Source organism: Anabas testudineus, chromosome 13 (assembly GCF_900324465.2).
Source record: "Anabas testudineus chromosome 13, fAnaTes1.2, whole genome shotgun sequence".
NCBI classification, from domain to species: Eukaryota; Metazoa; Chordata; class Actinopteri; order Anabantiformes; family Anabantidae; genus Anabas; species Anabas testudineus.
This window is the reverse complement of record NC_046622.1, coordinates 15,734,306-15,750,280: the sequence shown is the minus strand read 5'-3', so window position 1 is coordinate 15,750,280 and position 15,975 is coordinate 15,734,306. Positions and strand designations below refer to the sequence as shown.

The window sequence follows — 15,975 nt, the reverse complement described above, 5'->3', positions numbered from 1 at the left end:
TAATCAGTTCCGGTATTGAAAGTGGGAGCACACCAATAGAAACACCATCAGTCCAGCCTTTATAAAGAGAAATAGACAGCATATTATGAACCAAATCAATGTTATTCACTCATAACTTCATGAGTTTAGAACATCATTATAATTATATGCAGAATAATCCTGTTTCACAACATCATGGCAAACACATGCTACCATAAACTGCAATTATCGCCATGGCACTTCAGGTGCTACCTTTGACAAACATGTCAGAAGAAGTAGACAGGTGTTGCTGGAAAGAGCAGTTTTGCCTGACTGGTTTTGAAGGAAGAGAGGGTTGACATTGCATTCAGCAAGACAGTGCTGAGTGTAGTCATTCATCTGGTTTGTTGGTCTCGATAGTTGCCTTTCATTAATCCACACCATCTTTAATACATTTATTGCTCCTTTCTTTCTGCCTTCCAGTTGCCCTTCCCAGTGGAGGATAATGGAACGGCTGTGGTTCCCTTTGCTGTTGCTGGCAGCAGCATGCAGGGGACAGCCGTGTCCGAAACGCTGTATGTGCCAGAGCCTTTCTCCATCGCTCGCTATACTCTGCTCCAAGACAGGCTTGCTGTTTGTTCCTGCTGCCATTGACCGACGCACTGTGGAGCTACGGCTTCAAGAGAACTTCATCACAGGTAACATACCTGCCAGACTTACTGTTGAAATATGCATAACAAACTAAAACAAACAAACTAAAATCACTGGTTGATAACTCTGCATCATAGTGTATGTACTTTGTTTTAGAATAGTTAAAATCAGCTCTTTTGTTGGTCTCCAAATGGCAGGAAGCTATATTCCTCATGAGTCAGGTTGTTTCCTTTTAGTTTTTATACTTTTTCATTTTGTGGTTCATTCTAGTAAATCTCATTCATTATTCACCTCCTCCCTGTATCAAAGGGCCCTTTTATACTTTGAAACATATTTATTTTTAAGAATTGAAGTCCTTTTATTTTAATCTGGATTCCCATTAGCCTCCACTAAGACAGCTAACTAGTCTTCTCAGGGTTCAGAAAGATCATTTGATGCACCACTGACAATACCACAATGCTGTAGTTATTTGAGTCACACCGTTCACATCCAAATCAATTTCAGTTTATAACTACACTGTGCAACTCCAAAGATTTTGAAACACACGCTGGGTAATTCTGGATTCTCTCTGCTGTCAACCAAGGTCCTTAGAGGATGTTGCCAAAAAGCTCATTTTGATGAAAACATACTCAGTATCTTGGGGTCTATGGTCTGTGTGCTAAGGGGCTAAGTAGACCTGGACTTTTCAGTCTAAATAGAAAACATGATGGTTTTCTCATGATAGCAGTCGAATGGTTGCCTGTGAAGTATGACGAAATTTGATATCAGTGTGTTCAGAGATGCCAAATAAAAAACACAACATTCTTACAAAGTTATATGACTTTGAATTGTAAAATTTAAGTAATCCACTTATTAAAACAGATTATCCTTTTTATTTTTGCTTTACAACCCTTCAGTTCATGTACATTTTCTGACTTTTTAATAATGTCTTAATAATGTACTAATGTAACATATCCAGCTATTTGTGACTTAGATGATGGGGTGTTTCTGTGTGTTTATTCCTGTCAATCACAGCTGTCCGAAGAAAGGACTTCGCCAACATGACAAGTCTGCTGCATCTGACCCTGTCCAGAAACACCATTAGTCAAATCCTCCCATCAGCTTTCAGTGACCTGCGGCGACTGAGAGCGCTCCATCTAGACTCTAATAGATTAACTGTGATCAAGGTAAGCTTGGATGAATGCCTGAATGAATTAATGATTGCGAACAGGAATTCATAATCAAGCGGATGATTGGACTAAAAAAACCTTAAATCCTTAATGCCATTTATCTAGAGTTTAGGATTGGATGAGTTGTTTTTCTCAGAGCATTTGCTCTCTTTCACCAACCAGGATGATCATTTCAAAGGCCTGACCAACCTTCGCCATCTGATCCTAGCCAGTAACCAGCTCCACTCCATATCTCCTCATGCCTTTGATGACTTCCTGTCCACGCTAGAGGACCTAGACCTCAGTTACAACAACCTTGCAGAGGTGCCATGGGACACGATTGGGCGCCTAACCAATGTCAACACCCTAAATATGGATCATAACCTCATAGAAAATGTTCCCCAAGGGGTATTCACAAATCTGCACAAACTGGCAAGGTAAATAGGGTAAAGAGTAAAGGACGAGGGAATGAGTGGATGCGTAAAGAATGATCTTAATGGTTAAATGTAATATAGTCATATCGCAATCTAAAATAAATGTGCTAAATAACTATTTACTATTGTTTGTTTAGTTTACTTAAAATTCAATTACTAATAATCTCTTAATCCCCTTCTCTCCACCTGTCCTGCTAACCACACCCTGTCCTTTCACAGGCTAGACATGACATCTAACAAGCTGAAGAAAATTCCCCCAGATCCGCTGTTCTTGAGAATTCCAGTTTATGCCAAATCCAAAGGCTCCCCCCTCTCCTCGTTGGTGTTGAGTTTTGGTGGCAACCCCCTTCACTGTAACTGTGAACTTCTGTGGTTGAGGAGATTAACAAGAGAAGATGACCTGGAGACATGCGCCTCTCCCCCTGACCTCAGTGCCAAGTACTTTTGGACAATACCTGAAGAGGTGATTTTTTATTTGTCTCATATACGGAACTAATAAAGAAGGTGTGAAATAACTTTGGTTCCGAGATACGCTTTAATAATGAAAGTAATTAATGTTACCTTCTCCGTTCTGTCCTTTAGGAGTTTATTTGTGACCCGCCAGTTCTGACACGCAAGTCACCTCATACCGTGGCTATGGAGGGCCAGCCTGCCAGCCTAAAGTGCAAAGCGAATGGTGACCCAGAGCCTGAAGTCCACTGGATCAGCCCAGAAGGGCGACTTATATCCAATGGCTCCAGGTATAAACATGTTCCTATACTAATGTAATACAATATACCACGTTTTGTCCTAGGCCTACAGACTGTACAGTCTCTCAAATTAAAACCAAATCACGTGTTAATTTAGGCAATGTGATCTTTCCACTTAGAGCACTCTTCCTCATTTAAAGGTGTCAGAAACCTGGCAACCCAGTCTGCAGTGCAACAGAATGAACCAATGTGCACCAAAGTCAAAAAGACAGTGTGTCTGACACGATTCTTGTTTTGGCTGTAGTAGCAGGGTGTAGGCACATGACTTGCGTGGGCCTGAAACAGGATTAGAAGGTTTTATTCAGGTCAGAATATGAATCTCTTCACCCATAACACCTTTTTCATATTTCCATCTGTTAACCTTGTTGGCACTCTTGTCAGATATGTGGGTTTCTAGACACAATGTATGATGTAGGCCTACCCAATCAGAAATCACTGATGATATTTTAAGAGAAAATGTCTTTTTAAAGCATATTTTTACTCTGCATTTCCATTTGCATAATATTTTCATCAAAAAAGTTTATCAATAACAAGCACTGTTTGATTTTTGGCACTTAGTATTTAAGAAGCCTAAAGCGACATAACCCCTCAGCCAGAAAGTTATTGCACTGATTCAGAAAATACAGTAATGTGAATGGATGCTGGTGGTAGAAGTTGGCATCAGCTTTAGGTGCTGGGGCGGTAAAGTGCACGTTTGAGCAAACGGGTTGATAAAGCGAACACTGATTATCAACTGGCTCCTGCCAAAAAAGGAGAGGTTACACGGATGGGTGGCATGAAACACTAAGGCCTCTTAAATTTAAACTGATAGAATAAATGTGGATCATTTTGTCACAGTAAGTGAATGTGTCCTGCCCCTTTTTCAAATGGAAATCTACACACCTGGGAGCCACCACTTAACTATATATATTAATAACAGATCGACATTCAGACAATATACATTGCAGTTAATTAATTTTATGTTACATGTCAATTTCCATTTCTTTCAGAACTTTAGTTTTCCCAAATGGGAGTCTGGAAATCAATGTAACATCCCTGAAGGATTCAGGAAACTTCACTTGCATTGCCTCCAATGCAGCAGGTGAATCCACAGGAAGGGTGGAGCTAGTTGTCACGCCGATGCCCCATCTGGCAAACAGTACAAGCCGCAGTCGAGACCAGTCATCTGAACCTGCCCCCTCTGACATCTTAACCTCCTCCAAGGTTGCGTTGCCAAACAACGAGACAAGGGGAGCTGAGCGAAGAGTCTCACTGGTGGAACTGACAGGAAACTCTGCCCTCATTAGATGGAGCAGTCAAACACCTACCTCTGGAGTCAGGATGTTCCAGGTCCAGTACAACAGCTCTGGGGATGACACACTGGTTTACAGGTCTGTCTACCTACACTGTCAATTGATCACTATATGCACATGTACTGTATGTGTGTTTCAATTTTCTTTCCATAATACAGCACCTATGGTGACGTCTTTTAAGGCATACCAGTAAAAAGCGTTTTTGTGCCCATGTGTGTTTTTGTGACTGCGTGTGTATGACCGGCTGTGTGGAAAGTAATCGGCAGACATCAGCCGCTGCTTTGAGGATGAGAGCAGATGATAGATGATACAAGTGGAGATAAGCCAGTCATCCAGTTGTAAAAGTGTAATCAACTGAAATGATAAAGACATTTGTAGTATAACAGTTGTCGGCTTAGTTGGATGCTGGATAGCCACATGTGAGGGATGTAGCTATTTAACAAGTCAAAATGCCTGGCTGTAAGTTTGCTTTAGCGTTGCATTGCTATACTGCTGATTTTGCTGTGTTGTTTCACTGCTTGCATTAACGTTATAACTTTATAAAACATATACAACAAATTTTAATGTAAGTTTTAATGCAGAAAGACAAAATCTGGATAATTACTGAAACAGGCAGGTAAGAGTTCTTATTTTTGTACAGGACATACTACTGCACATGCAGCAAACTTTCACCCAGAGTCTAAATAAAGTGGGAACGAATGACCAGAGAATTTCAATGGATACAAAGAGCAGTTCAAGGTATTATGGTAATTCTTCTTCATAGTGGTTTGATCGTATAGCCACAGAATTCTAATAATGTTATCATTGAAATGAGCCTCATTTATGCACAGAATTTGAATAGATTGAAAGGTCATTTTGTGGTAAATCATGATAATCACAGAACTTTGTGCTTGACGTCATTTCCAGCAAGACTGGTAGACTTTTCTGGACCCAGTCATGAGAGAGAGGGACGGCGAGAGAGACATAAGAACAGCAGCAAAATACTAATACTAACAGGCTAATACAGTCATGTGGCTTGTTAAGGCCTACCTTCCTAAAGTAGTAGACACTAACACTACCAAACACATTTGACTATGTTGTTATGTATGTTGTATATGGAAACATGAGAAGCTGCACTGTCAGACCTACCCCTTTGGGTTCTGAGTGGATGTGTATATCACAGCTTAATTGATTTTTCACTTTTAAACTCTTATTTGTCACAGCATATTTCTTCACTCCGGCTTCCTCCTATAGCTGTTACAGCAGATGTGCACATTGCTGAAGTTTGTGTATTGCTTAGATATGATAGAGAACTTGCATGTGTTCAAGTTAAATTCTCTTCCAAATCTTGGGGAAACTTTCTCAAACATTTTCTTCCTTTGCAACATCACTGCCTACAGCTTGGGAAAAGCCCTGTTTATTCTCAGTCCTAGGGAGTTTTCATATGTTGTGGAGTTGTTATGGCAACAGGTTGGGAAACTCTCCTATATTTTGCTATGAGTGACAGGTGGCTTAAATACTATCACAGATAAGAACCGTGAACTCTGTTTATTTAATTTTGGTGGAGGTGCAGATGAGATAGTCAAATATGTCACTCTCTTGTGTAACTACAGAAGTAAATCAGAAATGTGTTCACTGCCCTACAGAATATTTCAATTTAGTTCCACAGTTGAAATTGTCTTTCAGGGAAACTAATTTTTGAAAAGAGAACCTGTGATATATGTCAGATCTGTCCACCGCGATGGGAGAATCAGACAGTTACCCTTAATATATGAAAAGTCAACACTGAAAAGTGATTATTATGTTATTTCTAGCTACAGAGGACACTTGTTTATTCAGACATTTCAGCTAACTGCGGGAGACAAGCAGCTTCTTACAATTCTGAGCATGGCAACCATTCTCCTGCATAGCAACCGTCCGTCTGCACCTGCCAGTTCAAGGCTGGATGCAGTTAGTGGGTATAGTGGCCCTGCAGGTACAGATGCAGTCTTTACTAATCAGACAGTTAGACTTTGAACTTCACATTATCAAGCAGATTGTCTGCATCTTTACAATAGTAATTAAACAATAAATGTCAAACCTGAAATGCACCCCCTCATTCTCAGATAATTCAAGAAAAGAAAGTGAAATGATGCTGTTTTCATTATGGAGACTCTTTCATTATGGAACAAGAAAACGCACACCCAGTAAGCTGTTATATGGGAGCTGCACCATCAACTTTAGGCAAACTTTACTGTGCCCCGCTTTTATGTGGAAACTACTTGAAGCATCAGATTGTGGTTGCAATTATTTTTGAATGTATTGTCCATTAAAACAATGTGAGCTTCTTTGTGGTTGGAATGCAAACAGAAATACCAGGTTGTCCACTTTTGTATTCTGACTAAGTAGCTGCTCAAAGGGGGTTTGCCGTTGACACTTTCGGATATCAATATGATGGCCTTTGCACAAGCATTAATTTAATAGAAATATGTATTGGAACATGTACAGCAATCACACCTCGTCACCGGGGTCCAACAACAACCCTAAAATAATGTGCACAAAAGAAAAGCCAGAGTCCTGTCTGTAGAATCTATTTTACCAAGCAATATTTTACCAAACCTGTTTTTTTAGATTACACATCCAACGATCATTCATATACACGTTACATCTATCTTACAGTACCAACCCTAAACTTTAGGAAAACTCAGATTGGTCCAACCTCAGACATTTAAAAACAAAAACAACAAGTTTTCCCTTTTCAAATAACTGTATTGAAAATCAAAATAACCTTGATTTAAGCTTTAGAATTGTACTCAACAGCCATAATTCACTGTCACACTCAAAGAAAAGTGGTAGGCAAAAGATAAAATGAAAAAGCAGCAGAATCTGACATAAATAGACTCTAATTATCTGAATAAGTCATTTTTATTTACAACAGCAACACATTTAACATTCAGAAAATTCATCTGTTCTGCTTTACATCAAGCAGATTAAATAGACGGTGACTAACTGGGAATCCAACACATAGCTCAAAGACTGCTGGTTACTTAGTTCTGTGTCAGTCAACTCCTTATTTACTACTCATATTATTACTTCTAATAACTTGGAATTCAAATGCTTTGCGCTGCCTTATATGCTTCTGTTTCTTCCTTGTATAGGCAGAATCTGTAGTTTTAGCAGTGACGTAAGCCACAATTGTAACAGCTCTTTTCTGAGTAGAAGAGAAAAAAAAAGCCCTGAGAGTATCTGTGTGCATGTGTGTAAAGTTCCTTTCTCATGTCTTTGGTCAATATCCATTAGTAGGGGTGAGGCACAGTGTTATGAAGAGGGGAGAGGGGGTGAGGAGAAAATAGGAGTGCTGAGAAGACAGGATATAAGAGTCATTTGAGCCGAGTAAATGTATTTGGCTCAGGGTTGGTTATTTCTGCTACATTATTTTGTCAAAAAGCCTATCATTAAAACAGAGATGTTACATTATTTTGACACGTCATCAATGCTGCTGATTAGAAATTGACATGATCTGGATGCCAGGTTACTGTATTTAGACTGTTATTTAGAAGGTGCAAAATACTGAAGGCATAAAAAAAGGTATTTATCAAAAAGTTGTTTTGTATATGTATTTCGCTACAGTATTTTAATCACATTAGAATAAATTTATATAACCAACCTAAATGGACTGTATATTACAAATCTATGTAAAGCTAAATGCCAGAATAAATAAGAAAATGTATGAGAAGATTTTTTTCTTTCTGCTGAGTAAATTACTCCATGCAAGCCATCCAGATCTTGAAATCTATACACCGCCCCCAGTGTCTTTTTATTTAACCCTTATTTAAGCAGGCGGTTCAATTTAGAACCATTTTCACTTTTACAAACCAACAGAGCTAGTACAGAGCTTTTCTGAGGGGTTTAGAGCGTAAAGAGGGATCTGTGACGCAGTCTCCAAACCCCCCGACTACTTGTGATCGATGCCATTAAAGCGCCAAGTGTGCGTGTGAGTGTGTACACTATGTGCTTGGAAACCATTGGCTGGTGGTGTATTAGTTAACCTTGTATGTGAGATATGCTCTTCAAACCCTCTGACTAATATAGTCAATGCCTTTTCATGTGTGGATGTGTGCAGATGCGAGTGTGGACCAGCTGGCAGATATGCATTAGCCAAAATTGTAGGATCAGCTCCAGTGCCGTCAGTGGCATCAGACATCTGCAAGACACTTGCAGAGGCTTCCTCTGAGGCTTCCTTTACATTACAGGCCGTATCGTGCAATTTCAATTTGTTATGTTTGTATGTTAATGGTTACATTCATGTACTTTATGTCTCCTTATATAGAATGTTGGTGTATGTATATAACTGGCAAAACTAATTACATATTTAAATTCTAGTTTGTTTTTTTTTGTCTAATTTTAAATTAAACTAAGCTGCTGTTATTAGTCTGGTCTCTAGTAAGCTATTGGCATTAATTAAGGTGTTAAGTGGTATAAAGCCACATAAAAGATTCAGTATAGCTCTTCAAAAAGCACCAGCTTGAGAGTTGCTTTCTTGGATTCTGAAAACAATGTCTAAGCTCCCGAGGTCTGCTTTAGGTCTGAGTTAGAGAGAGATGCAGTGGTGGTGATCAGAGGAATTTAACTTTTTACGTGATAGCATCCCTAGTTTCACATATAGGGTATTTTTTATGGTCTAAGTCTGACAGAGGACCTAATAAAACCTCTTGGATAAGAAGTAACAAACAACAGTGATCTTAATGTGGACTTGATGTAAGTGGACTTAACATTTTACGACCTGGATCAATGAGATAACTCTACACAGACATGTTTCTTCTGTACTTGATGCCTCCTTATTCAGCTTGTATTTCCTGCCTTGATTATTTTCTTCTGCTCTTCTATGTTATCTTATATTATCACCACTGATCTTCCAGGGCATTTCCCTCCCCTGCCTGGACTTTAAAAAAAAATGTGTATTTGTTATTTAATTTATCTCATAATGAATTTGCCATTTCAGAAAAGACAATGTCTGTGCTTGTTACTCCTTGTGTGCTGACAGCTTTATAGATGTAATCTAATAAGTACCTTATTGCAATAGATTTTCCACCCCATAAAGCTACATCATGTAGTGATTGTGTAAAGCAGAGCTGTCAAACTGGGAGGAGTGACTGACAGTATATAATGTTTTTTTTTTTTTTTACATTTCTATGTCAAACAAACATAGATAGACATAGCTTGTGTGTTCTGTGGTGTGTGTTTACATACTCTTGTTGAGGACTTTTTCTGATTATTGTTGGTCTTTTAGCTTTATATATTTGATTCATAGTTCACACTGATCTGTGATCAGTTGGAGGTCAAGTGGAATCAATAGCTGAGATTTCACATCAGGCCTCAGCACATAATCCAGCCAAATAAACTGCCATCAGAGAGTCATCCACTGAACAGGGTACCCCATGTGTGTAATATTCACCCTTTGAGCACTGAGCTGATTTCTGGACTACAAAAAAGAAAAAAAAATCTTGAGTCTCTTATTATCATCTTGAGCCTTCAAGACTTATTATACCCAGTCGATGAAATGTGCATCTGCCCTTGTAACAAAGAGCATCTATAACAATAAGATATTGGTTTACAGCTGTGGAAAAAAATAAGAGACCACTGTAATTTTTAATAGCATGTTTATGAGAATGACATTCATTCTATACCAGTGACTGTTAAAGTCCAACACCAACACATCTAATTCTGCTTTATGAGGTACTGATTAGGTGATCACCTGAATCCTGTTGGATTTTTTTGGCAGAAGGAGTGGTTTACAGTTACCCAACAGCAATGTGAAAAACTGGTGGAGAAGATGCCAAAACACATGAAAGCAGTGATGCAAATCGGGGTCATTCCATCAAATACTGATTTCTCAATGTTCTTCCCGAAGTGTATTTATAGCTTGCTTATTATTTTCAGATGTTTTTGTTTGATTAAACACAATATCGTGCAAAATAACTATAAAATAACTATATTCTTTGCAGTTTGTTGTGTTAGCCTCTAGATAAAAGTACACAATCCATAAAACACATACTTTAATTCAGGTGGGGGAGCGTGGCTGTCTTTGAAGGTGCCTTTACAGTACATTACACACACACACACACGCACGCGTGCTTACGCGCACACACACACACACACACACACACTAAAGTGCTTCAAGCTGTAAAGATATCCCCCTCAAAAATATACTTTTTAAGTTCACACATTCAGTTCTTGTCTAAATTCACAGAATGTTCTCTGTGTGGATCGGGTGTGAGTACACTGTTATATGACTTCTGAGTATGTGAGTGTGTTTGTTTGCGTCAGTGTGTGGTTGATGTAAAGAGCTTTATTCGCCTCACATTACCACAAGCGGGCAGAAAGAGGTCAATGTGAACTTTTTTCCCTCACACAGAAACACACAGTATGCACCCAAAAAACAACACACACACACAGTGGAGACAGCTACCCAGACGTGGGCCCAACTGCCTGTCACCTAACTCTCTCTCTATCTCTCTATACTGTATATTTACCTGCATTGTTAATGGTTTGTGGTTCTGTGGATAATGGACCCACAGACATATAAAACCTGCGTACACCAGCAGACTCACAATACACTGACTGGAAACATACATTATAGTTTTTTTTTTTCAATTGCTAACAAGCATTGGTCAATACTGAAACTACTTCATACAGTCTGCATTACAAACATCTATTTCAGTTGAACGGTTTGTCTCACCTCCAAAAGTCTCTCACGACAACAAAACACATCATACATGTCTCAAAATAAGCACATTCCTCCCCAACCCTGGCAACTTATCTCAGTCATGTAACACTGACACTCTCAGTACACTGAACTACAGAAGACTAACAACAGAGAGCATTACATAAAAGACAAATTTTGTTTTTCAGATGAACTATATATTGTCACAGAATAAAATTAGCACCTTACTGGTGCACTAAATTATTTTATATTGTTTTACATTTTGAATCAGCAATGCAGCAATTTCATTTGTGGATTCTGGTTTACAAAATTTTGGCTGCACCCATAAATTGGCCTTTCTCAAAGAGAGACCATGATTCACCCACCACATTTTCATTGAACAAGTTTGGTAGTTGTTTGGACTTAAAAATCTAGTTTAATTAAAAACAACAACAGTCTAATGTCAGACAAACTAATGTTTTTAGGTTCTATTCATTAAAAAGAAATGTTAAGTTGAATTAGGTTGAAAATATCTCAGTGTTTGATATTTAGGTTAAATTAATCAAATATTAAATTTTTGGAAAATTCTTGATTAAGAATTTACAGTGTATATTTGTCTGGCACACTGATTAGACCTGTCGTAGTTCTTATACAGTAGGTAAAGCTATTTTCCACTCAGGTAGGGAAAATGTGATGAATGATAAGTATTGTCAATTTTTAATCCTCTGAAATACCCTCCATTCTCTTTTCATTCAATCTAACAGACATTGTTCATTCAGGATATAAAACTGAAACCCATTAGAGTACTTGCTATGACATGAATACTAAATTGTCAAGCATCATTAAACTGAAATATAAATTAACTCAAGTGCAAGTAATATTTCTGTGTGTTCTCTGTGAATGTGTACATGCATATGCATGTTGGTGGGTGGTAAACGGATACTTGGAGGGTAACAGCATTGAAGCAGGTGGGGGGAGCATCTGGAGCAAAGCTGGATAGGCTGATGTGGGCCTGCATGTGGGTGATTGTATGTTATGTGAGATAGGCTTGTGTTAATAAAGTGTGCGTGTGTGTGTGTGTTTGTGTGTGTGTGTGTGTGTGTGTGTGTTTGTGTGTGTGTGTGTGTGTGAGAGAGAAAATAGCTTAAACATAATCTTAGTGATATCTACAGTATATGACAAACAGGATTATCACAAACAGGGTTATTCATGTAAAATGAAATGTATTTATTACTTTTTTTTTTATTACTGCATAAATATTACTTAAAACATTCTCACACAAGTCCTAAAAGTAGATAAAGGAAATGCAATTAAACAAATGAGACAAAAGTTATACTTGGAGGGACTGTAGCACAGCTTTACCTTAGGGATGTTAGCTTTCTTGAATAAGCTGCCTGTTTCTGGTCCTGTAGGATTGTGGACAGGACTTGACCATTCCACAAAACATACAATTTGTTTGTCAAGCTTCCTGGTTCTGACTCAGCCACCACGCGTTATGCTCGAATTCAGTGATTAATACTGGAATACCACGAGAGAGAAGATTCTTTGTCACTGTTCACGTCATCCGCCACCAAATGCCAACACCAATCCTTTCACAGGCTGAGTTTTCAACATTTATTCCACCTGATGACCATCTTTTCTATTGACTGACTCTGTGACTCGTGATGGCTCATCCCTACTTCTGAATCTGAGAGCTGATATTAACAGCTGGATCATAAATGGGACCATGATCTTTGTTGGTCGACTACTACTGGGGAGGGTAACAGTGTTGTTCATTTTTATCAGTTTATACGTGATCTGTCTGACAGATGACTGGTGTAGACATAAGTCTAGAAATTCTTTCGTAACACTTTCCCTCCTTTGCTGACATCTGAAGGTTAGTTGTCCTTTTGACAAATTACAACATTGAGGGTAATCTGCTGTTCCCTTACGTAGTTCGTACCCTTTTCCAGTTGGAGGTGAGTGTGTATATTAATTATCTTAGCATAGTTTTGTCTTGATTTTACCTGCTTGACCTTGTTGTCTAACTTTCTTTCCCCATTTCAATTAAGTGCTTCATCTGGACACACACTCACACAGGCAGACATGTCTGTTACCTTCGACTTGTCGTTTTGTTTGAGGGAACTAAAAAGATGCTCTTTGTAGCATGTGGGTATCATCACTGACCACGGTGCTGCACTGAATGCATCTAGTTATCTGGGTTGAAAAGCTATGAAGTGGAGGGTCGGGGGCACGTCTGTACTGTTACTAGTCACAGAAGAGTGCAGCTATGGATGCAGCTAACCCTAATCCACTGGTGCAGAAGGAACACATGCTGTGGGATTTTGTATGACTACTTGCTAGATTTGGAAATCCCACGTTTTTATGAGAGGGACTTTCTTTTAAGGCACATATTGTGAACTTGGTCTGCAAATTGGCATTGAAGCTCGGGTTTTATTAACGTAACATAGCCTGTTTCTCCCTCAGAGCATGTTAATGCAACCTTTTTACCTCTGCTTGATTATGGTGATGTACTATACATGATTGCCTCAGCTAAATGTCTTTAATCTTCAAATACAGCCTATCATCACAGTGCCCTGAGATTTGTTACAGGTTGTAGTTTGCTAACACACCATTGTGAATTGTACAGCAAAGCTGAGAGGCCTTTGTTAAGCATACAGTGCAAAGACATACCCATTGGATGTTGCTGGTTTATAAGGCTCTTCTTGGCATGGTTCAATTGTATTTATCCTGTTTTCTACGAAGAACGAAAAGTCACTATGTTTTGCGTTCAAATGACATTCTTCAGCTCAATGTGTCTCTTGTTTGGACTAAAATGGGGAAGTGAGCATTTCAAAAGTTATTTCACATAAAGCCTTTTTTTGTCGTTCCCAATCACCAGACAATGAGAGCCCACTGGACAGTGCTTAAAAAAAAAATAAAATAAAAAATATAAAAATAAATTATACTATCTAACTGCTTTGTTTCAGAATTTGGATTTCTGTTTGATTAGTAAGTTTTGTAACTTATGATTTATTATAATTTCATAAGGACTGTGCAGAGCATTCTGGAGCATAACAGAAGGTAGATTAGAGAGCTGGTCAAAGCAGAGTGGACTGAAGGCAAGTGTCAAGCTTGTGCTTCCGTAAATTGCATATTGTAGCTATAAATCTCTTTAAAAGACAAACATTAAAATGACTAGTAGTAGTAGTAGAATTTATCAGCCTGTCCATCAAATGACAGACAACAAGTAAGTCTAACTCAACCTCTGCTTGACACATCAATCTGTCAGTCTGATCTTGACACAGTCTCTTTTGTATCATTTGTTTAATTGGGTTCATTTTATCTAGTTTTAGGATTTGTGTAGAGGCAGATTCTAATTGTGTCAGAGTACATTGTATTTGTCAAAATCTGGTAAACCAAATATTAAAACTGATAATCAGTAAAACTCCAAAAAAAAAAAAATCTGTTTACAAAAATAGCTGTGTAGAGCTGAGATGGGAACGGTCCATTATTATTGCAGTGAGTCAAGGAGTTCCCATTGTGACTCAGTTTAATCTATTTTTAGTTTTAATAAAGCAATCTAGTTACCAGGTAACAAACTGTGTTCAGTTGAAAAAAAAGTATATATGATAAAAAGAAAACTAATTCATTCTATTACCCAATGTAGACTGAAAAGACTAATTTGTAATTGCTGACACAGCATTTTATTACCACGTGAGTGATAAACAGACAGAAAGAGAAAAAATAGAATTAGAACATTGATTCTATTTTTTCTGATCAGCTTTGTATTTTATTCCTCAATGTTTGTCAAACAAGTCCTTCAACATTTGTGCCCATATAGGTTGTTTGTCCCAAACCCTGTCAAAGACCAAATGTACAGTTTGTTGTTAGAGCTCGTCAACTGATGGAGGCAGGAGTTTATTGAAATTGTTCCTGAATTAGGTTAAAGCTTAAATACATATGTTTGGACTTCTATTGGTGAAGATTCTCAATCATCCTGGTGAAGTTGTCTGGAAGTTGATTCATAGTAACTGGACTTCTTTCCTTTTAGATTGAAACATTTCACTACTCATCCAAATAGCTTCTTCAGTCTGATGATTGAGGTGTGACCATCCTAGTGGATGTGTGGCCCAATTCACACTGTCCCCTTGCATTGGTTTACCTAGCAAGCCTATTCAGATACAAACTGCAATTTAACATAAGAGACCACAGTAACTCAGTAGTCTGACTGACAGCTGAGCCTCTGATGACGGTTCAGAGGAAAGGACGTGTCATGTCAACAAAAACCCACTTCCTCGGTTCCTCTCTCCTTGTATCGCCCCAATGCATCTTTAATGGGAAGGACTAAGAGGCAAGAGAAAGAAACATAAATGTAATTAAGGGAATTGGGATCCACCCAAATATAAACACTGTCTTGTATGTTCATGTGCACATCTCCACATCCACTGATTGCAATAGGAGCTCAGTTTGCTGTGGGTCATCGTCGTTTAATCGAATGACTCACCGCATGTGTACTAATCAGCTTAGGGATATAATGACAAATGACTCTCCACACATGCACACACTTGCACACACATGCACATCCACACCCATGCATCACTGCTACCTGCTGTATTTGTGCCAATTAAATGCAGAACTAATGATTCAGATGAGAGAGGTTAAGTTCAAAGACACGGAAGACATGGTGTATTTAGTCATCTCTGCTACTTTCTCTTTTTCACATCTACAGTCTAGTTCTCTTTCTTCCTTCTTCACATAAACTTCTAGGTCTGTTTCTCACATCCCATCTTATGTATTTTTTACTTTTTCCTTTTTTATTAATTTTTACATTTTCTCCCCTGTCTCATTTTTCCTAGGTGTTTCCCTGGTCCTGTTTTTTGCTCTTATTGCCGTCTCTTTTAGTTCTTCCTAATCTTCACTCTCTGTGCCTCTGCTCTCTGTAGCCTTTGTGTAATTTCTTTTTTTTGCATTGCCTTGCATTTCCCTCTCTTTTTCATGTTTTACTTGCAGTCCTACCCTATCTGTTTACTCTTCTCTCTATCCCTTCCTTGCTCTACGGCCATTTCATCTGCTTTACCAGATATTTGCAGAGCTCAGCAG

At 38.4% G+C, this 15,975-nt stretch overlaps 1 protein-coding gene across 1 annotated transcript in view; it reads left to right on the top strand.

Annotated features, from left to right (window-relative positions):
- zgc:172282 (leucine-rich repeat and fibronectin type III domain-containing protein 1-like protein) overlaps positions 1-15,975 on the top strand; it is a 77,559-nt gene that overhangs the window by 21,864 nt on the left and 39,720 nt on the right. Inside the window, exons 2-7 of the mRNA XM_026376734.1 lie at positions 442-656; positions 1,624-1,775; positions 1,941-2,194; positions 2,411-2,654; positions 2,774-2,931; positions 3,930-4,310. Of these exons, the coding sequence (XP_026232519.1) occupies positions 464-656; positions 1,624-1,775; positions 1,941-2,194; positions 2,411-2,654; positions 2,774-2,931; positions 3,930-4,310 (1,382 nt within the window). The 5' untranslated portion in view covers positions 442-463. The remainder of the gene's footprint in view (positions 1-441; positions 657-1,623; positions 1,776-1,940; positions 2,195-2,410; positions 2,655-2,773; positions 2,932-3,929; positions 4,311-15,975) is intronic.